Source organism: Anoplopoma fimbria, chromosome 5 (genome assembly GCF_027596085.1).
Source record: "Anoplopoma fimbria isolate UVic2021 breed Golden Eagle Sablefish chromosome 5, Afim_UVic_2022, whole genome shotgun sequence".
NCBI lineage: Eukaryota > Metazoa > Chordata > Actinopteri > Perciformes > Anoplopomatidae > Anoplopoma > Anoplopoma fimbria.
This window is the reverse complement of record NC_072453.1, coordinates 17,590,804-17,612,813: the sequence shown is the minus strand read 5'-3', so window position 1 is coordinate 17,612,813 and position 22,010 is coordinate 17,590,804. Positions and strand designations below refer to the sequence as shown.

Below are 22,010 nucleotides of genomic sequence, written 5' to 3'. Positions count from 1 at the left end.
CCTGAATAACAGAAATGACTTTGCAGTTTCGCACTTCAGGTCCCCTTGTCTCAACGTCAATATTATTTTTTGATATGTTTTTGGGGGGTTATATGCCTAAAATAAGCTTAAGAGGTTTTAATGTTTTGTTCATTAAAAAAATCCACAGACTTTTGAAGCTTTTACGCATCTTAAAAATGGCGGATGCTAACAAATCGCTAAATGGGACTACAAAACGCCATCACGCCCTCTAGTCCACCTTCAGCGCCTCGTCGTGTTTATACTCGTGCAAGTTGTTGTTGGTTTATAGCCTTAAATTAGCTTTTTACTTTTGCATTCTGGCTTTAAATATTCCAAAATAATCCAAAATCCAAGGGAAAAATTGGCTTTCTTTAAAAGAGAACTAGTGCTATGCTAACAGGATAAATACACAATTCCTGCAGCACTCTATCCACACATTTAGACACAGCTTGCTTCATTTATGACATTATCACAAGACCAATAACAGAATCAAGGTAGTTATGAAAATGAAATATTTATATTTTACTTCCCATAAAAACAAAGTTATTTTCAACAATCTAGTACAGAAAACAAATGTTCAATTGCAAATATAACCAATAAATACAACAGGGAAACAAAGGACATTGTACCACCAGTAGAACATAAAACCCAGACCTGATATTTTCTGTTGTACATTATGAACATGTACACCTGTTCATAGAGAGGTTTTCTCATTGTTCAACATGTTTACAATGTACACATACATTGCAGAGGATTTCTGTCTGTTCACTGAAAACATAGCATAAAAAAATTATAATATATGACTGGATTTAGTTGGACTACACACATACAAAATCTGCTAATAAAGGAACAGAGGATTCACTTAAAGGAATAGTTTGCCACAAGGGGAATGTTCCTGTTAGCTTCAGTGTTTCCCCTAGCGTTAGCATTTACTGTAGCATTCCTCTCCTCTCCTCTGACCTCTGACCTCTGTGTTCCACTGACGGTGTGAGAGGATTATTCAAACAATCAGCTAACTGGTAGCTATCGCTGCCAATATTAGCTGCTTTGTTTAAACAATGTCAGGCTGAAATTAAACCGTGGAATAGTAGAGCTATGAGTAAGGAAAAGTCCCCGGAACAAGATACACCATAGTGTAAAAAACACAATTCATTGTTGCAGCAAAAACAGCTCATTCAACTTTTGTTTTTCTGTGCGGGATAAACAAATGAGATGTTAGATGTTATTTTGTTTTGCTTTTGAGTTGATGGTTAGTGGATTTTGTTCCCATTGGACAGAGCTAGGCTAGCTGTCTTTATGCTAAGCTAATCACCTGCTAGCTCCAGCTACATATCTACTGTACAGGCGAGAGAGTTGTATCTATCTTCTCATTTAACTCTTGGCAAAAAAGAAAGTGTTTTTCCCGAAATGTCAAACTGGACTTTGAGATTTTAGATAAATCTTTGATGCTGAGCTCATCATGACTGTGATCTCCCTCACAGGAGCTCAACGTGTGCAGAGTTTGTTCACCATCACTGTGAATCCCTTTAAATGGGCGATGATTGGTTCTTTGTCAAACAGTCCCCGCTACATTGAGTTCACTGGAAACGGTCTCATATCCAACAGACACCAGGGTTAGGACGTTATTCTCCACATCATCCGGCTTACATTGTTCTGTTTGGGTTTCCATGGGAACAGCAGCTCCAGCTTCCTGCCTTATCTTCTTCCTGGCCCGGCCTCGCCCTTTGCCTTTTGAAACGACCTTCCCCGGCTCTTTGACCCCTCCGGAGACCTTGTGGGGGTTCTCGTTGTCGGTCGAGCGGGTTTTGCGGTGGCGCCTGCGGATACGCCGCATTGGCGGACCGGAGTCAGGCGGGTCTGACGCCGCTGCCCCCGACAGGATCCGGATCTGCTGCTCAATCACCATAATGATCATGTCCAGCGCGACGTCCAGCATTCCCAAACCCAGGCCGTGAGTGACGCTGTCAAACGCTCCGCTGTTGACCGGGTCCTTGAAACATTTTCTCATATCCTCCAGGTGGTTCCTGAGAGAAAACGAGAACATTTTTATTACTCTGTTAATCCAACATTCTTTGGGAAACCGTCTTGAAGGCCACGTTACAACAAAGATGTTCAGTACGTACTTAGTTTCAATAATTTTGGACCAGTGTTGAACTGTGTTTGTCTCGGGGATGAGATGTTTGGCCATGTTGCTGTAGTCGATGTAGTCATGGGAGAAGTCCTTCATGTCGTCACACAAAGTCCCGGTGTCGCCTAAACACAGACACGAATGAAAACTCAATGCTCAATCTCCATGTTAACAAACGTTAAACATCGCTAACAGACATCTGCGTCACCTTCAGTGAGTTTGGAGAAAGAGGAGGACACAGAGGTCGTTGTGCTTGGCGTGAGGCCGAGAACGTTCAGAGACTCCAGGAGTGTTTTCTTGCTGGCCGGGCCTCTGCTGACCCGAGTGTAGGCCGCCAAGGAGCGCAGGGACATCTTCTCCGGGGCCTGCAGGCGCCGTTTAATTTCATCATACGAGATGAGATATTTCCCTTAAAATAAACAAATGTTTTAAATAAACTTAAACAAAGAAAAAAAAGGGAATTTCAAGAACTCAGATGATACATTTTTTTATCGAGCAAACAACTTACGGGCCTTGGATCCTTTCATGTTGGGATCCAGGAGTGACGACACCTCTGCAAAAGGCATGTGGGTAGCGGATTCTGGATTTGTGCTGGAGTTTGGTGGCGGGTCCTGAATCTGGGACACAACCTCGGTCTGGACTGGGGCAGAAATCTGCATCTGGGGCATCTGAATATGAGGCTGCATGGTGTGCATTTCCATCTGGTTCTGGTCCAGGGGAGCCTGGCCTTGCACTTGAGGGAGGATCAACGTGTTTTCGGATAAACCCTGCAGCCCTATGCCTCCTGGTGCTACACTACCCGTTTGCTCTGAAGACACCTGGAAGATGCCCATTACTGGTTTTACCACAGTGAAAACCATGTTCCCCTGGGCATCCAGACCCACCATCCTAGTAGATGGGTCCATGTCTTCACTGAAATGTTAGCTTCCTGTACGAGGGAGGAGGCTCCACGGGCTTTAATTAGGAGATCAGGTTACCTTAGAGGCCCATGTAGTGTTACCCTAAGCCGGGTAAACTGACTCTCTCGACGGTAAAAACCAAAGTCAGTTTTGTTGTTCAGCTATATGAAGCTTATTATCTCTCAAAGCAACACACAGCAGGCTCCAATCTGAAAGAAAAATGAACAATCATGGTTAGTACCAAAGGTTAAGTATTTTTTCTTAACACATTTAAATTATTTCAAAGTTAAACTCTGTTGACTTTATTATTTTCTGACCTAAATAATAATAATAATAAGTGCCTTGAATTAAATATTTTTTAACAAACTAAAAGTATAAAGTCGGTACTAGTCCTAAATTGTGTCTTTGTAAAGCTAAATTGAGATCTGTGTTTATATGGTAGGTTTTCACTGTATTGTCACTACACATGCCACATGGCTGACAGGAGCAGGTTCATTACAACAGATGACGTCATTGCAACTAATCTCCCCAGAGAGTGGGTTTGTTAAACATTCACACTGCAAAGGAGAGCTCCTGACAATAATTTAAAGGACCTTTCAATAATTAAAAACAATTAAAAACAAGCTTTGGAACAGGTAAATTTCAGTATTTGATAATTTAAAGAAATCATGGAACATTCATTAGGATTAACAGACCAACATGGTTATAGTATGGCAATGAATATACCAAGGGAAGTATATTTTTACTTTATCAAGTTTGCTTATATATCAAGTACATTTTCAATAAAAAAAGAAGGGAATGTTTGTGTGCTTTTTATTTTAGATCAGTACAGTTTTTAACTGTGGGATATAAGTAGACTAAAATGTATATATATATCTATATCTATATCTATAGATATAGATATATATATAAACATGTAGTTGAATCCTTAGGAGCAGGAACAAGGCCTTCTTCTGTGTCATTTCATGGAGAACATTAAACCAAATGAGAAAAACATATTTTAAACAGTATAGTCCATGATGGGGACATTTTAATTGGTATATGACTTTTTAAACTGTTGTGCATAAAGTAGGGAGATTCAGTGGAATCTGCCAAAGTGAGTTTGTGTGTAGAGTTCAGGGACACCATGAGATGAATGTAAATAGGCATCTCTGGTAGTCAACTGCGTGGATTGAGTCTCACGCTCAGAATAAGAGTAAAGAGTAAAAAAAAAAAAACAACTTTAGTAAATAAAACAAAAAGAAATAAGATTTTGTCATTTATAAACAGTAGTTGTTGTTTTTTTCCCAAAGTGGTACATTTAGTTTAATAACAAAACAAACACACACACTGACTTTGAAGGGAACACATTGTATCAGCTAACTATTCGTTTGTGCTGAAAGATTATTAGTTGATCGGAAGAAAGTAAATCACAACAATTTTGATCCACACAAGAGCCCCATTGTCCCTCCTCCAACCTACACTACACTATATGTCTGTTTATAGTGTATTTTATTTTAGTTATTGTTTTTCAAGTTTTTTTGACATATTTATTATTCTTTACTGTGTGATTACTTATTACTTATTTATAATACTTGTTTTGATCTTGTATTTTGACTTTTTACTTATTCCTCTTGTTTGCACTATCCTCTCTGCTGCTGTATCCTGCAAACTAATAAAGGATTATCTTATCTTATCTTATCCTGTGCAATACATTACACATTACACTGTGCAATAATAGTTAAAAAAGTTAAAAATAGTTGATGTTTTTTTTCTCTGTCTGTAAATATAATATTTCAGTTATTGTTGTTTTTTTTCTACTGTTTTTTTTATTGCTTATTTATAATACTTGTTTTATTTTTCATTTTTTAGCTTCTTCTACTATGTCTCTGTGTGCACTATCCTCTCTGCTGCTGTATCCTGCAAATGTCTAATGACTAATACAGGATTATCTTATCTTATCTTATACTGTGCAATACATTACACTGTGCAATAATAGTTAAAAAAGTTAAAAATAGTTAAAATAGTTGATGTTTTTTTTCTCTGTCTGTAAATATAATATTTTAGTTATTGTTTTTTTTTTTTTTATTGCTTATTTATAATACTTGTTTTATTTTACTCATTTTTTAGCTTCTTCTACTATGTCTCTGTGTGCTGTATCCTGCAAATGTCTAATGACTAATACAGGATTATCTTATCTTATCTTATCTTATACTCGTTTGTACATCTTACCACTTTGTAAAAGGGGGATAAAGAAAACACACTGACTCTGAAGGCAACACATAGTATCAGCTGCGCTACATTGTTGCAGCTACATTGTATCAGCTACATTGTATCAGCTACATTGTATCAGCTACATTGTATCAGCTACATTGTATCAGCTACATTGTATCAGCTACATTGTATCAGCTCTACATTGTATCAGCTACATTGTATCAGCTCTACATTGTATCAGCTACATTGTATCAGCTACATTGTATCAGCTACATTGTTTCCCCTTCATGGTGGCGGCCTGCAGGCCTGAGCTGTTCCACAAAACCAGTAACAGAACCCTCCATAAAGGGAGCTGTGGTTCTGGACGGGACAGACCCAGCACCCCCTCTCACCTTGGACTCCTCTACTGAAGGCTGTCCCTTCTCACCGTCTGGTTCGCTCCTAAAACAGACACTGATCCTAGAACGGTCCGAGCAGCAGAAAGCGACATTTTTCCTCCTTCTCTGCTGTTGTATCGGCGGGTTGCAAATCAGCTCTATGTGCACGACCCACAGAGAGACAGATTCTCGTTGCTGATTGGTCCGTTGGCACATCAATCACGGAGAAGGTGAGTCCTCATTGGGTAAGAAGGCTGACAGTTGAACAGAGGAGGCGTTATTTCCGATTCAGTCTCACCCACATAAAAAAAAAAGATTATTTTTTTGTTTTCTTGTCTATTTACTTCATTTTCGAAACCTGTTAAAGTGCAAGAAAATTATGTTTTTCTGAGTGATACCTCATTGCTTGAGGCTGAGAGATGATTTTATTGATGATTATATTAGTCTGTTGCAATTATTGTTTTCGTAGTAATTTGCCTCTGCACTATACTTTTGCTCTGGTTTATGCTTTAAGATGCTTGTTTAAGAAAGGAGATGCACTTATGACTTCTGGTGACTAGTAGTTCTCTTGAATACCTATGTTGAATACAATGTAAGTCTGCTGAATGACTGTAATGTAATGTAATGTAATTTAGACACATGGTGCAGTCCGTTTCACTGGGTAATCTGGATGATTGCTAATTTAAACCTCTTTTATCTGGAAAAAAAATTAGTATCTGTCATTAATGCATCTGCCAGATAATAACTAATCAGCACTTGAATCATTGATTAGTCATGTCAGTGAGTTTTGAAATATGCCAATTTAATAGTGAGTTGCAGCTTTCAGTGTGTAGTCCAGGTTTATGAGCATGAAATAATGGTTTTGCTGCCAAAAATAAGTGTGTCGTTGTTAAAACAAATCACCTTTCAACCACTGTGTGATAGCATATAGATCCAGGAGACAGAATATTTATCCTGATCTATGTTTTCTGAATAGTGCCTACACAATAGTCCAAGTCTATAACCTTATAAAGGGAAAAAAGTGTGTTTACAATATGGGTATGATCCTAAAATTGAATTATTAATGTAAAATAAAGCTCAAATTAGTCTTTTTAGGAGAAAGGCATGGCACATCTGACGCCATTCGGCCACTTTGCATCATCTAGTGGACGTTTAGAATATTGCACATCCAGTCAGCAGAGTACATCCTCTGTCTCATACTAAAATGACATTGAAGCATGACTCCCAAACTTATTCTAAAACAATTTCCTTAATCCATGTGTTGATTCAAACCCTGATCTGGTTGTTTTTCTTCTCACATTTTCTGCCGTTGAAATATCTCAAGCGATGTCCAGGTTCCAGATGTAAGACTATCATCTCTAATCTGCACCAGTGTGTGATGTTGTAAACCATTCTCTTGCTCATGCAAACACACTATTCACTGACTGCAATGAAAGTTGGCTGCCTTTTATTGCAGCCAGTGAATTGTGTGTTTGCACCGAGAACAAAATAAGTACGTTTTTACTTATCTCATTTGAATTTATTTTGGTACAAATTAAAAAAAAAATGTACAAAATAAAGCATAGAAAGTAGCAATTATGAAAACAATGCTGACGACAACAACATGAAAGAAAAAAGGCAACAGTTAAATAAATCATTAAAAATACAGACAACTAATCTGAAAAAAAAAGTTGTGGTACTAAACATCTACACAAACAGACATGCCATTAAACAGTCAAGTGAGAAAAGGCATAGACCCGTGTGAGAATACAACATTGAGTTTGAATCCAGAAGTGCACAACAATCAAGATGATCCAAGGTTTTTTTTTACTCAAATATTAGTGTCATCAAATTGAAACAACCTCACTACAAGAAAAACTGATGCTGAAACAATTTCACAGTCCGCTTTCTCATTAAAAATGTTTTACATTTCCGTTAGTGTAATAACCTCTCAGCTTATTTTTATGTATCGTCCTATGAAGCCAGTTATTTCCGGATTCTCATTAACATCCTAACGATGAGGTCGAGCCCTCATAAACATCCTCCATTAGCTTAATGCTTCACACCGAGAACTGAACATTACCAAACCGTATATATACTCATAACGCACAAACATTAGTACAGTGAAGCATTCATAGTGAGCGTGACACCATCCTGACTTGAGGATAACACACGATTCAGCACGACAGCAAGCTAAAGTGGAAACACTTGACAGAACAGAACACGCACTGTACGTCCAGCGGTCTTTTGGCGTCTGTAGGCTGGTGGGTCTCGGACCAAAAGTGTCCACATCGAAGCACAGAGGAGACCAGTGTGGAGGTGTCCATCAGTCTGGGTCGTCTCCATCATACTGCCTCACTATCTTACTTAATGTCAATCACTGAGGGGTTAACTGTAACTCTCGGGTTCCCCTCCAGGCTCAGCTGGTTTGGGTGTTAGTGCTGGTGTTGAGGATAGATTCGGGGTGATGGTTCAGTGTCTGCGAGTGCGCTGACCCCCGGTGCCTGTGGTGGTGATGTAGAGGAGGGGCTGGGGCTGACGGAGCTGGGGCCCCCGCTTCATGTTACTCATGTGGGCTGTGGTGGACTCTGAGCCTGCAGGAAGAACAGGAAACATAACAAAACAACGCTCAGTTAAAAAGGTCGTCTCAGAGGAACATAGTCTAACCCTGCAGCGACAGCGGTTCACCTGTTTGCTGGATGTTGTGGGGCGCTCTTATTTTGGCGAGGTGAGGGACCCCTCGGTAGTGGGGGCGGAGCGTGGGAGCCTGTGGCTGGACGTTGTTGTGGAGATGGTGGTCCGATGTGCTGTCCAGAGGACGGAACCTCTGAGCTGTGGTGGTCTTGGTTTGAGGAAGCTGCAAGCCAGAGGAGGAATAAAACTATTTCACTTCTCTTATACCAACAGACTGACATGGAGCTTGGTCCTTAAGATAACGATTTCATGGGTTCACAGCTCACATATGTATGATGGAATACCATGACAACAGGGGAAACCAGGCGACAGGGCGAGAAAATGCCAGAGTTTACTATTGCTGCTAGATATAGTTAATTATTTACATACATGTTAAGCTAGACATCTTTAATTTCACTACTGTCACAATGGTAGTTTGAGTTATCATATTGAAAAGAGGCACCAATAATTTCACAAAATTAGACATTTCCATACACATTTGAATTTTTTTGTGTACTGTGTAAAGTTTGTTGTCTATGTGTGTTTATTTTTCTGTATGATCTGCCTCCATAATAATAATAATGAAATAAAAAGACTAAAAACAGGAATGTGATGAGCCGATGTGGTATAATAAGGCTGAATGCCATTTAGTGACCAAAAAACACTTCCTGCTTTGTGTGAGCTGCATTCATATTTAATGTAAGTACATCAGTGTCTCCTGAGGACTGGTCAGAAATGTTTCAATACATCCAGAATTCAGAAAATACTCACTGCTTGACCTGTGACCTCGAAAGAGCGAGAGCGCCTCTTCTTGCGGCGGGCCTCAAAGTCCACGTCTCTGGGCGTTTGGTTCTTGGTGGCGACCTGCCGGTTACGGGGGCGTGTCCAGGTCACCTGCAGGCCGGGCCCCTCGCCCGTGCTGCTGGACAGGTTGTCGTCCGAGGTGGCGTGTCTGAGCTCAGGGCTGGGCTGCCTGCCGCGCCGCATCGGCAGACCTCTCGGGGGGGCTTCGCTCAGAGAGAGGCTGCTCTTCTGCTTCTTGGGGTCCAGGGGGAGGGGGAGGGGCCAACCGTAGGGTGTCCGCCTCCAGGGCTTTGGAGCGCCGACGGGCCGCTTTTACTACGATGTTCTGGACCCCCTTTAGGATCTGCTGGCGCTCTGCAGAGACAAAGGGACATGTTTGTTATTTTACTTTACCCACTTTACCAGCCATTAAATCAAGAAAGAGAAATACTCATCATGCTTTTAAGGCCACAGCTAACTATTCGTTTGTGCTGAAAGATTATTAGTTGATCGGAAGAAAGTAAATCACAACAATTTTGATCCACACAAGAGCCCCATTGTCCCTCCTCCAACCTACACTACACTATATGTCTGTTTATAGTATATTTTATTTTAGTTATTGTTTTTCAAGTTTTTTTGACATATTTATTATTCTTTACTGTGTGATTACTTATTTACTTATTTATAATACTTGTTTTGATCTTGTATTTTTACTTTTTACTTATTCCTCTTGTTTGCACTATCCTCTCTGCTGCTGTATCCTGCAAATGTCCCCGCTGTGGGACTAATAAAGGATTATCTTATCTTATTTTATACTCGTTTGTACATCTTACCACTTTGTAAAAGGGGGATATCCGCCCCGGCCTCGCTGCTCTCGGGTGAGGAGTCCAGGTGGCTGCTGACGCTGTGGCTGAGATGGCTGTAGCTCAGAAAGCTCTCTGGAGCCAGCGGCTGTAGCTGCAAACATGAGAGGCAGATTGGCAAATTATGATCAGACATTCACTGCAGTCCTTTGCTTTCAGTCGAGGTCAGATCGAGTGCCATCTGACTTAATTCTGTGCCTCTCGTCTGAGTCACACTCCTCAGACATTTGCGTAGAGAGAAAATTAGATGGATGAAAATCAAACTGCTTTACAAGAGTGAAACATCTGAGTGAGCTAAATTCAAACACAAACCCACATGCTTGAAGTGAAAGGCAATGCAGGACTAGACTATGAATTCACAGTATGAGGCAGCTCTCAGGGACAGCTATTGAAATGGAATGAATCAGAATCAAAATTGTCCTCACCTCTCTGTTGCCCTTCCCGTTTGTGTGGACGGGATGTGGGGTCCCTACAGTAGAGCTTTTCATCTGCCTGGCATGAGGACTGCTTTTAAAAACTCTGTTATTGTCGCTGACGGGAAAGAGAGAGAACAAAAGTGAGAAATGAACTTTGTCATGGGAATATGGAGGTTTTGTCATACTTGCTTTAAAACTAAAAGGGGTTGTTGTATAGATTCTTAGTGTGAAACGTTTGAAGATGTCCTCTTACAGGTCTGGCTCAGGCAGAATGGGGGGCAAAGTGTGTCTCCGGATTTTGGCTTGGCCTCGTCTGTTATCGGAGAAGATGTTTCGTACACTCTCCTGGTCTGAGTCCATGTCCTGCATGTTGTCTCGACCCTGACCGGGCAGGGTGATCTTGGGTAGCGAGCCCTCCTGGAAATAATTATGAATTATTAGTATCAATATTCATCCAGGCCAATTTATCAATATTTTTGTATAATCTATTTTTTATATTTTACTTGTTTTACCTTGATGGTTTGTCTGGAGGTCACCTTATCCAGGGCCATGGCTCGGTCCAGTTTCCTCTCATCCAGCTCCCTCATGTACATCTCATACAGCTCCTGGAGGTGTGGAGGTACTAACAGACTGTGGTCTGGAACACAAGCGCACACATACAATTCAGTTATCCAGAAATTCACAAAAACACATCACTCATTATCCATTCATCTGCAGATTATCTTCTTGATTAATAGGTTGGTCTTTAAATCTTTGTAACGTCATTAAATGTCTTGTCTGGTCCAAACTGAGAAGAAATTCTTCACTCCTGAGAAAAGGGAACCATCTAAATTTCATTTTTGCTTTGAAAATGACTTTAACGCGATTATCAAAATGGCTAATTTGCTTTCTACTACATATTCCCCAGAATTCTGCTGATCTGGATGAAGACTGAGAACCATTTCCCTACCACATAATACAGGAATATTTATTTGGGAAAAAGAAATCTCACAAGTGGCTTCAAAATGAAAATAAAATACCACCTTAAAAATGACTCTTTAATTATAAGAAAATGCCTCTTCAGGAATAAATAAATGTCTATTTGATAAAAAGGAAATATAAATAAATGTGTTTCAATTAAATTAAATCAATAAGAAAATAAAATATAGCCTGCAGTTGTTATAATTAGGTAAGCACAAACTGCATAAATAGCCCTAAAGATCTGCACAGATGCAGCCTGACAACGATGGAAAGGTGTTCTTTAATATTTACTCCAGCTAGCTTTCAAAACCCTCAATTAGATAAAGTTAAGACATCTCAGAAGGGCCAACAGTGTTTCTAGCTGACAATATCTGTCATGATGGGAAATACACCAAGCTGCTCTCGATTCTTAATTACAATCCAGTCCCACACAAATGAAAACGCCGACCCTGACAGACTCACCAACAATGAACTGTCTCTGCTGCTGTATGATCTCATCACACAGGTGTCTGTGCTGCTCGAAGCGCTGCACCACAAAGTTTTTGTGCCGGATGACGTTGTCCTTGAGCAGCGCGTTGGATTGCATCTCTGTGTTCTCGATCTCCAGCTCGTGGACCTTGCAGAGGAGGATCAGGACCTCGCGCTGCTCCTCGGAGCTCACCCGCCGAGGCAGCAGCTCCTCCAAACGCTGGGCCCGATCCCGAAGCTCCAGGAATCTGCGCTCGAGCAACGCCTTGAGGATGAGAAGAAAGGTCTAAGATGTCTTGTTTTGTATTTATCCAAAATGCAATGTTCATGTCAAATAATATCCAAGATTCAGATAATCTATGAGGCATGAAGCAAATGGTTAGTTTCTATATCTACAGAAACAAAAGTACATTAGTTTTAAAAAGAAGATCAAGAATCCTACCTTCTGTTTGTGGATCTTTTTCTGTTCGGCCATGAGTGTAACCAGGTTCTCTCGGGCCATCGCCACCTGCTGGGTCTCCGTGCTGTCCGGTGGAGACTCTGGGGAGTCCGAGTCCTTCTCGCTCTCGTCCTTATTGACACTCTCCTTCCTCCTTTCAGCCCGCCACTTCCTCCTGCGCCTATTGCGCTCCTGCTCCCAGCTGGGACAAGAAAGATATATGAATATTTGTACCATCATTTTTAACATTTCTATCAACAACCTGTATTCCAGAATGTCACACATTACTGTATGTATGCTATCAGATAGGGTGAGAAAGAAAGGTATAAATCCTGAACACTGACTCTGCAATGGTTAACAGGTGTTTGGAGGTGTCGATCTGGACCTCCATGTTGCTGTTTTCCAGCTCCATCAGGTTCCTCCTGATCTCCATCTGTTGGCGGAAGGCTTCCAGGAGCTGCTCCCTCAGCTGGTCCATATCCGCCCGACTCTGGTGGCTGGAGTGGGCCTGGACCTCCGCTGTGAGAGAGAAGGAAAGGTGATGATGAGGAGAGGAGAATAAGGAAATAGTCATAAACAGGCAGTGAAGAAAACATGTATTAAGAATCAGCTTCAGTTGGAAGATATTCTTCATGTGCTGGAGGAGGCAGTATGGACTAGACGTTACCCTGGACATGGCGGATGTCAGCCCGGTCTGAGTTAAGCTGCCGGCTCGCCTGATCTGCAATCTTCTTCTTGAGCCGCTGGATCTCGGAGCGCAGGTCTGAGATGATGTTTGTGTACTGAGCAATGTGGTACGACACATTTATCAGGTTCTTCTTTACCTGAAGCACACAATGAGGAGAAAGACAAAGAAAATAACACTTAAGATTATTTACATGGGTCTTAAATTTCACACTGAAAGATGAATTTTATTATCTTGAAGTAACACACTAAATATAATAGTTTTAAATGGTAAATGCCACTACATGTGGACAGGAAGAGTTGAGGATTGAACTGCCAACTCTGTGATTAATGGACAACCCGCTCTCCTTCCTAAGCCATAGTAAATACTTTACTGTCCCTGGATCTGCTTTATTGGCAACAAATATCTGACAATCTGTAGTAAAAAGACAATCTACTCTTCCTTACAAAAATGCATGTTCAGTAAAAATGACAATATTAAAACAAAGTTAATAAAACTCTAGTGAACATAATTTACAGTGAAGTATAATTTCAAGTAATGAAATATTTATATGTATCATGAAATTCACTCATCTGTATTTAAGACTGACTAGATGAAATAGGAGTTCTCACCCGTGTTCGAATGCTTTTGGCACGGTCCGCGTACGCCAGCGTGTTACGAGACTCCTCAAAAGCCACAGAGGCGGGGCTTATATGGGCTATCATGACCGTTCGGCTGTTCCCGCCCAACGAGTCCTGTCAATCAAAGACGAATAATACATGGTTAACGTCTGAATCTCAAAATACAGGTAGATTGTCCTAGAATTGTTCCCCTATTAATTATTAAATTGCTGTACCTTAAGTAGTCGAGTCAACTTGCTGTCTCGATAGTTGACATACTTCGTGCCATTTTTGTCACTCAGGGCGTTGATGCAGTTGCCCAAAGCCAGGAGGGAGCGGTTGATGTGGGCCCCCTCCTTCAGCCGCTGACCCCTGTTCTGGGTCTAAGAAAAGATAGACAGACAGACAGATGTGAGTGTGGAAACCTCTGAGATTTTACTTTTTGGTCATTTCATGCCTTTATTGCAGAGTAAACAGAGACAGCTGTTAGTAAATGAGATCAGATAGAGATTGTGGAAAACAGGCACCAAAGGTCACCAGATAGACTTTGTGATTACAAGGTCAAGCGCCTTAAATGTCCTGAAAACTTCAAAATCAACGTGTTACGTTACTTGTTAAGTATTATGATTCCCACACTAAAGTTATTTCACATGAGATATTTCTGTATTTCTTCTTTTTCTCCGTCCAATCAGGATTCAGCAACACTGTATTGGGAATCTGGGTTTCATATTCTCAGTCAAACAAATCTGATGACATTACTATCGCACTGATGAAACAGATTAGCTGAGTTTTTGAGTTCAAGCACTTTAATAATTAATACCCAATTATAAGTATTTTTTTTACGTTTTGCCTATTAAGTCATGATTATTTAATGTTACAGAGCAATACTTAATAATTGAACAACATTTTTTTCAGGGGCTTTAAAACCCTTTGCAACCAGGCATGTTGTTCTCATGGTCTGCAAGTAGGTGGCAGTGTTAACATGACAAGCCATACATCTGACAAAAGTAGACACAACTTGAAACATGTTGTTCTCATGGTCATGCAAGTCACAGTGTTAACATGACAAGCTTTTTCATACATCTGAACAAAAGTAGACAGAAACTTGAAAAATCGCAGGCAACAAACTGAATAAATACTGTTCAGCATCCTCACATGACAGTTTCAAAAGAAGGCACAATGAAGAGGTGACAAAAATCGTCACATACTGTCCAGGATAATAGACTGTGTGAAATTTTGTGGGGCCTTTGAATTGGCTTTACGTGGCCATGATGAGAGTGAGAGCTCTGTCAACCCCGGGATATTTCGTGGGCTGGTGGAAGACTCTGTTTTTAAGGGTACTTTGAGCTCCTGGATTGTATGTTGTCTGTTGCAGCATGAGACAACAGATATTTCAACACAGACCCAACTTGTGCTTGACAGTTTCAAAAAGTGTGCAGGAAAAGGTCAGTCAACTTCAATAACAAAGCACAGAAAGTGAATCAGCTCACAGATATTCTTCTCTTTCTGTCTGAAAACACAGTCGAGCTCTTCTCCAAACAAGGATCGATCGCACCAGAGACACTATTCTCCACAAAACAGCCAACAGCATGAAATCTGGTGTGCTGTCAAATGTTTTGTTTGGCAATTATGAAAGTCCTTATCATCTTCAATACTCTTTTTTTCCCTCCTTTCTCTTTTGTGTGATTGGTTTCTTTGTAAAGGGCACATTTTATTCTGAATGCCACTCTGGTACCCATCCTCCAGTTATTTCTTTTTGCAGTTCTTTGCACTGTTAGCGCTGTTAGCTTCGTTAGCTCCATTTCTTAATCATTGATATGCTCTGGATTTCAAATGTGGCTATAGTATAAAGTGGCAGAAAATGAAAATACTCACTGTGCTTTCCAAGGCGCCAATCACAGTTTTAACAGCAAAGCATTGTGTTGCACTATAACATGAACCCATTTGCCAAAAGGTTGGTGTATTACTTTAATAAAGTGCATAGCGGGCCATAATGGCAGATACAAAGAGGCTTTCACTTAAGTCTCCTGAGGTTTATGGGAACCTCAATCCTCTGGACTGTTGTAAAGATACGCTGCCAAGTATCCCCCAGTGAGCAGACACTCACAAAGCAGACCCTTGTAGTTTTCAGGCTATACATGTGTAATGTGTCTATACAGGTTTTTAAAGAAGCAGTGTATGTAACAGACACTTGAACTTGAGTTTGGCAGTAAAATAGTTGACATTGTCCACCTGTAAAACTACCAATTCAAGTCCAGTCATTCAGACACATCCTGACGGAGCGTATATGCACTCACCTGTGCTGCTCGTTCGGAGCCGGCCAGGTCGATCATGAAGAGGCGTGCAAAGCGGACCTCCTGCAGGACGTCTCGACTCCGGCTCTGCTGCTTCACGCCGACCTGCAGCACAGCGTGGGAGCGAGAAGACGTCTGGTTGGCGGCTGTCGGCTCCTGGGTGCGCTGCTTGTTGCCCCTCATCAGCAATTCCATGATCTGAAAACACACAAGGGCAGAGTCGTGTGTAGTTACGCTGAATGTAATCTGAATATTTTTGATTAGAATAATTGAGTAGTCATGTCATTCACAGTTAGGTAGTTTGTCTAACCTCTTGTGCATTGATGGTCGACACCTCTGTGATGCCAGCGACCTGAATCACACCCTTACAATCTTCTCTCAGGTCCAAGAAGCCCGAGGATGGGTTCAGCAGGTCACGGATCATCTCATTGTAGATCTAAAAAAAGACACAGAAATACAAAACAAGTCAGATGAAAGCAGAAATGTATATATCTGCTCACCATCTTTAATGTCCCTTTGAGAAAATGAAGCAACAGGAGGTTGTTCATGTCCTCTGAAAAGGCTCCATTCAGCCTTCCAGGCCTCCTACACAGACCCAAGCCTGGTACAAAAACATCAAGTGCTATTTTTTACGCAACTTGTCATTTAGAAAACCACAGCTTGTTGGGTGGCAGGCTGTCATTACCCGGTGTCAGTGCTCTTCTTTCACAAAAAAGGACTTCACTGACCTCACACCAGTGCAATGAAAGCCTCTTAACATACATAAAAGCTCAGTGCAGGAAGTGACATCCTGGAAAACGACCACCGGACGACAAACCGCTTAGGGGTGCCATGAGGACAGATTTTATTTGTCAAGCCGACCCGAGCGAAACGCTCTGAGAGAGGGTGTTTTTACTGACACTGACTGTTGGAAAGTGAACATATTATTTTTTCCATCTGTGCTTTTTCATTTCTGGTGAAGTTTGAACAAGACTAAGAGTCAACAGCCACGCAAGCAGCTCTGTTAAGCTGTCCAAAATACAATACTTGTATTTTTAGTTGGTATCATTCACCATCTTAGTAACATGTTAACATATATTATTAGCACTAAACAGAGGCTGATGGGACTGTCAATCATTTGGGTATAAACTGACCACATAGAGTGCTGCATCAATTAGTCCTAAATCCTGGAAATGAGTCAGCATTTTTTAACTTTGACTTGTTCCTTTGTCTCATAGTCAACAGGTTTTTTGAATGGGTTTTTGGTTAGATGCTGTGGTTAACACATGCTTAACAGATTTTATTCTACTACATAAAAAGGGCGCCAGTAAATATCCCACTCGTGAATTTTGAAGCTTTTATGAGGCAAAACGTCATCACGCCGAACACTAGTCCGCCTTTAGTTTAATGTTGAAGATATAGCCTATCATTAGCTTTTTTAATCTGCCATTCACAAACAAAACGATAAGTAGAATGGAAAAATGTTTCCCATAAAGCTTATTTTCTACAATAATCCAAAATCCAAAGACATATCCAGAGCGATGCTAGTTTCTGTGTTACGTCATCCCTGCAGCACACATCTGCCATCAAAGACGCTAGTGTACAGTGTAGCTAAAAAGGTTTCTTGTTTCTTTATTTAGGTTTCTAAATGTGAGAAGAGTTCTAAAGACAGGATGAGGACAAAAGAAAAGAGGCAGGAATAACTGCATGTGAGTGGTAAAGATAACTGAATGTGCCTTTTTTAATCTGTACAGAGTACATTTATTTGCATTCACTGTATGTGTTTCTGTGTGTGTGTGTGTGTGTGTGTGTGTGTGTGTGTGTGTGTGTGTGTGTGTGTGTGTGTGTGTGTGTGTGTGTGTGTTTCAGAGATTGCATGCATGAAAGAGAGAGCGATCTGAACAAGAAAGGCAGCAGATGTGTGCCCATCGCTCAGTGGGGCTGTAAAATAGCGTTTAACTTCTTTGTGGCGAGGCAGCAGTGGCAACAGATTGCTCCCTGGAAACAGCAAACACACACGTCACACACAGCTTTGTGTCAGGATTCATTCTGAAGAGTTACGCAGGTCAGAGAACATCCAGACTCCATGATCGGCATTTACCTCCACCCACCAAGAGAGCTACTAAAGATCTGAGCTTCAAAAACACTGTCAATCATTGAACATAATAATAACGTTTGGCACTGAAAACACAAAGTGCAATGCAAAAAGTGCTTAAATGTGCCATTTTCAGTTTCAGTTTATTCATCATCTGCCTCTGTCTGTCTGTCTTTGTCCCTTTCTTATCTTTCACTCCCAACACTCTCTCTCTCTCTCTTTTTTTATGAACAAATCTAATATAAAAAGACAAATGCTTCTCTGTATTCATGTTGCCATCTTTTTCTGAATGACTATTGGTTGCAAAACTATGATGGAAAAATGATTCACTTAAAATCATTTAAACCCGAATGAGCCAATTTCCAGGCTTTACAAAATGAAATACTTCTTGTATTTCAAAAATGAAGTAGCTGCTACATGCGAGGTAAAACCTGCAAATAGACAAAAAGGCCAAAAATGCCCTCTTTAAATGGGGACTCCTAGTCACACCAGTGAGGCTCACTTACTTCTATCAGAGTCAAATGAGCCAGCTCTATTGTATCCAGTGCTATTAAGGGCTTTGTCATTAAACACACAGTCTGAGCTCTACCTGCGTCTCAGTAATGAGGTTTTGGAACCAGACAGAGAAACCGCCATCATCAGCCTGCTGTCTTATCTTAAAAGGCACAGATGATCAGTAAGCCAACAGGACCAGAGGTCACTCCACACCTGAGAGTACTGCAGGCTTCTGTGCAACGAAAGCACCTCTACACCTACAGCACGGTTACTGACAGAACTGTGTTGTTGTGTCTTCAATAAATATCAATTCATGCCACGATGCTCAAAAAACTCCATCTAAAGGCTCTGACCTGAAAGAAGTAAAGCTAACAATGTGCAGGTTATTCAAAGCTTTGCATAATACATTTTTTTTGTGAAAAAGGATCCTATAGACAGCTTATCAACAACACGAACATACATTCTGTGTCAGCATGAGGGAAAACCATCAGGCGATAGTGTCCGAAGAATATAATATAGAGACTTAATACGCAACTATTATGTTTGCTCAGAATAGAAATTTGGAAAACGTTTGATCGTTTCACATGGTGTTTTTTTTGCCTGTGATCTTTTGTCTGTCAGAAGAAAGAAGAAAAATACTAAAAGAAAGCCTTCATTGTTTTAAAAACGTCTGAGAGCAGAAAGGAAAGTGTATTTCTACATCGCTTTTCAACAACAATTCAAAAGGCAATTTAAAGTGAGACACAAAAAAGGAATCAAAACAGGATCTAAAAAACCCAGGGCTTTTAAAAACACACATGCTAGTGCGTAATTGAAATGTTCATCAAAGTCTGTTCGTCTGAGTCTTGGTTTCTCTACAGGGCTGTGTATAAGGATGCATGTTCCGCTCATTTAGGATGTGAAAGAGATGCCAGGCAAAAGTAAAAGGACACCAGCAGTATCTGCCTGCACTTGGCATTAGCTAACAACCGCAGATCTTATCAGTGTGAACGGATGACAGTGAAAGAAGGAGAACAGAGACACACAAATCAAATGTGAAGAAACCAGAAGGAATCTTTAAACTCTGAGCGAGCATGTCAAGCTTCAGGTTAAATCGGGAGGTGTGTCATCACTGTCGCTTTAACTAGATTCTCTGAGCTTGTGATGATACTGTATGTCTGGAGACGAGCTGTGGAAAGTGAAATCCTGACCTCCAGATAGGACATGGAGACGCTGTACAGCATGTCGTCACTGGTCTCCTCGATGGCACGGAACAGGTCGTTCAGCGTTCGGACGTAGATGCCTGGCTCCTTGTCCGTCCCCAACATGGTGTATGTTTTCCCACAGCCTGAAAACAGATAAGAAACAACTTCATTAGGTAAAAATGTGTCAATCTTGCGTCCCGAAGGACCGGAAAGAAGAATTAATACATCTTTTAAGATACCATAACCAAAGTACATACCGTATTTGAAACCAAACCACCTTAAGAAAGCTATTTTTTAAAGCTAAAAGCTAAGTGTTAACTGTGTCCTTATTACTGGATGTTCCGGGTGTGCTGGCTTAATTAGTCCTTGACTGACCTGACCTTACTGTTGGACAGGATGCAACCACACACATAAACACATAAACACACACTCACGAAAACCTACGTTTACTTCCCCACAGGAGGAGACTAAGAGCTATGAACCTCTGAGACAGGTGGACAGACAGAAGGTAAGAGGAAGTCAGTGAGACAGATAAACAACTTGATAGAGCTCAACAAGTTTTTTTGACAATCTGTCCGCACCTGCTGCAAACACAGGAGGTAAAGCATGACTCATTTTATGATTCAACCTGCACTGAAATTTAAAAAAAACCCCAAGTGAATAAGATGTCTCACCCTTTTCATGAGAGTGTGCCGGCGAGCTGAGTCAGAAAGAGGCTGACCAGAGATTATGCACCAGAAAGCTAACACATGTAATTGGTGGATGATACACCTCCACTGCTCATTTAACTTTATGGGTTCTGTGCAACACAAACACACACACACACATGCACACAAACCTGTGGGTCCGTAGGCAAACACGGTGGCATTGTAGCCGGATATGAGGCCCTCAATCAGCCCTTTGGTTGTGGCTCGGTACACCTCCTCCTGCACAGAAAGAATAAAAATAACCTTAAAGCAATACATGCATATACTAGGGAAACGAGTGCTGTGGCAGATTTTTTTAGTCTTGTTTTCCTTTTAAGTTTTCCTTCTGACTGACCTGATTGGCTGAGTAGTCGAACGCCACGTCAAACATGTACGTTTTCTCCCTGGAGCGGTTGGCACGCAGGATGTCGTCAGGGTCCTCCATGGGGTCCATGAGAACCACCATCTGATGATGAAGAGGAAGGCAGAGATGGGGAAAGAGAGATGAAAAAAAGAGGCAGTGAGTTTGAGCAGCTGAAGCCCATGTTGACATCTGGGCTGCCAATTAACTTGATGAAGGTCTCACGTCAATCACAGTTGAGCTAATGAGCGATTCAATTCAGTGAGCTGAGGTTCAGCTTGAAAAAGTGTCAAAAGTGCATGAACAAAAAGGAAAGACGAAGGGTTTCTGAAATATAAAAATACTCTCCCAATTAAGTTCAGCTGGGATTGGACGGCTCAGGCATTTGCAAATGATGGTCTCACTGGGAGCTACTGTGATCCATTAGGGTTTCTTTAGAAAACAGGTACGCCGCACAGCTGGAGCATCAGCTGGAGCATCAGCTGGCAACACGAGCTAACACATGAAGCAGATGTTTATTTCTGCTGAAACCTTGCACTAAGTATTTCTTCTTGTAACATTTCATTACCAAGAATTGTAAGAATGATCATTAAAAAAAAAAATGGAGCACCTTCAAACTGTAGCATCTGCAGAAGGGAGATCAGAGCAGCTTGCCATTGATGGAAATATGGGGTTTTTTGTGCGCAGTACATGTATTCATTCTGTGTGTGAATACACAGAGACTGACATTTCTCATTGTTCTGATTGTGATGGACAAAGCTTCTGCCTCATCCACATCATTAGTAAATCCCAGCTCTCCAAAAGAACATTTCAGGGACAAATTCTGAACAGCACGACATCAGAAGAAAGCATCATAATCCTGTTGTCAAACCAGTGAGTCATACTGGGTGCAACTGGCTTGACGGGTTGCCAACAGCTGCAGGAAAATGATCCCCCTCACAGAGTTGTGGGTTTGAATATCCTTCTATGCAATTGGCAGAAAAGTCAATAATAATAATAATAAAAAAAAACAAGGCAGAGAACCCTTGAGTTTCTTTCAGATGTGACATTGGAGCAGCTGGGAGTTTGCCAGGTTTTTTAGCTGACCAGCTTTGTTCAGCAGTGGGCCTGGAGAGCCCTCTGAGGCCTGTAACGCTGAACCACCCGGCTTGTTTGATGGCCCCCTCAACCGCCGAGCCGCTCACTTTGAAGCCTCTCGATTGAAATTCAAGGGGAGGGAGAGGGAAAGATGGAAGAGATGAAGCAACACTTGGTTGTCTTTCGAGTTTGGTCATTAACTGGGGCTCAAAACGTGCCTTTTCATGGTGTTTATTTTACTATTGCAAGCTTATAGAGAAAATCAGGAGATGAGGACCAGTCGTGCTCCTTTAACTCTTCTTTTCCGCTGCAATGACGTACCTTGTCTGATTGCATTACACAGGAAATATATCATGAACAAGGTAGTACTTCTTACA

General features: G+C 41.1%; 2 protein-coding genes across 2 annotated transcripts in view; both read right to left on the bottom strand.

Moving 5' to 3' along the window:
- Nucleotides 1-1,552: 1,552 nt before the first annotated feature.
- Nucleotides 1,553-5,741, bottom strand: si:ch73-127m5.2 (uncharacterized protein LOC561202 homolog). The gene is made up of 5 exons (XM_054599528.1): nucleotides 5,613-5,741; nucleotides 2,637-3,236; nucleotides 2,337-2,537; nucleotides 2,124-2,253; nucleotides 1,553-2,024 (listed from the first exon to the last, which is right to left on the bottom strand). The coding sequence occupies exons 2-5, from the start codon at nucleotides 3,031-3,033 to the stop codon at nucleotides 1,553-1,555; spliced, it is 1,200 nt and encodes a 399-aa protein (XP_054455503.1). The 5' UTR covers nucleotides 3,034-3,236; nucleotides 5,613-5,741.
- Nucleotides 5,742-7,215: 1,474 nt separating this feature from the next.
- Nucleotides 7,216-22,010, bottom strand: part of kif19 (kinesin family member 19) — a 32,509-nt gene continuing 17,714 nt past the window's right edge. The window contains 19 exon segments of the mRNA XM_054598888.1: nucleotides 7,216-8,170; nucleotides 8,265-8,433; nucleotides 9,021-9,303; nucleotides 9,305-9,407; nucleotides 9,866-9,989; nucleotides 10,321-10,426; nucleotides 10,565-10,728; nucleotides 10,824-10,948; nucleotides 11,734-12,004; nucleotides 12,182-12,380; nucleotides 12,523-12,697; nucleotides 12,846-13,002; nucleotides 13,475-13,597; nucleotides 13,699-13,845; nucleotides 15,760-15,954; nucleotides 16,067-16,192; nucleotides 19,516-19,652; nucleotides 20,348-20,435; nucleotides 20,551-20,661. Coding sequence (XP_054454863.1) covers nucleotides 8,049-8,170; nucleotides 8,265-8,433; nucleotides 9,021-9,303; nucleotides 9,305-9,407; nucleotides 9,866-9,989; nucleotides 10,321-10,426; nucleotides 10,565-10,728; nucleotides 10,824-10,948; nucleotides 11,734-12,004; nucleotides 12,182-12,380; nucleotides 12,523-12,697; nucleotides 12,846-13,002; nucleotides 13,475-13,597; nucleotides 13,699-13,845; nucleotides 15,760-15,954; nucleotides 16,067-16,192; nucleotides 19,516-19,652; nucleotides 20,348-20,435; nucleotides 20,551-20,661 — 2,925 coding nt within the window. The 3' untranslated portion in view covers nucleotides 7,216-8,048.

What these genes read in the sequence shown, in the direction of transcription:
- si:ch73-127m5.2 (XM_054599528.1), bottom strand. Translation starts at nt 3,033, where the DNA reads ATGGACCCATCTACTAGGATGGTGGGTCTGGATGCCCAGGGGAACATG. An exon ending in TTTCTCCAAACTCACTGAAG is followed by an intron (nt 2,254 to 2,336) that starts GTGACGCAGATG and finishes GTCTGTGTTTAG; the next exon opens with GCGACACCGGGACTTTGTGT. An exon ending in TCCAAAATTATTGAAACTAA is followed by an intron (nt 2,025 to 2,123) that starts GTACGTACTGAA and finishes GTTTTCTCTCAG; the next exon opens with GAACCACCTGGAGGATATGA.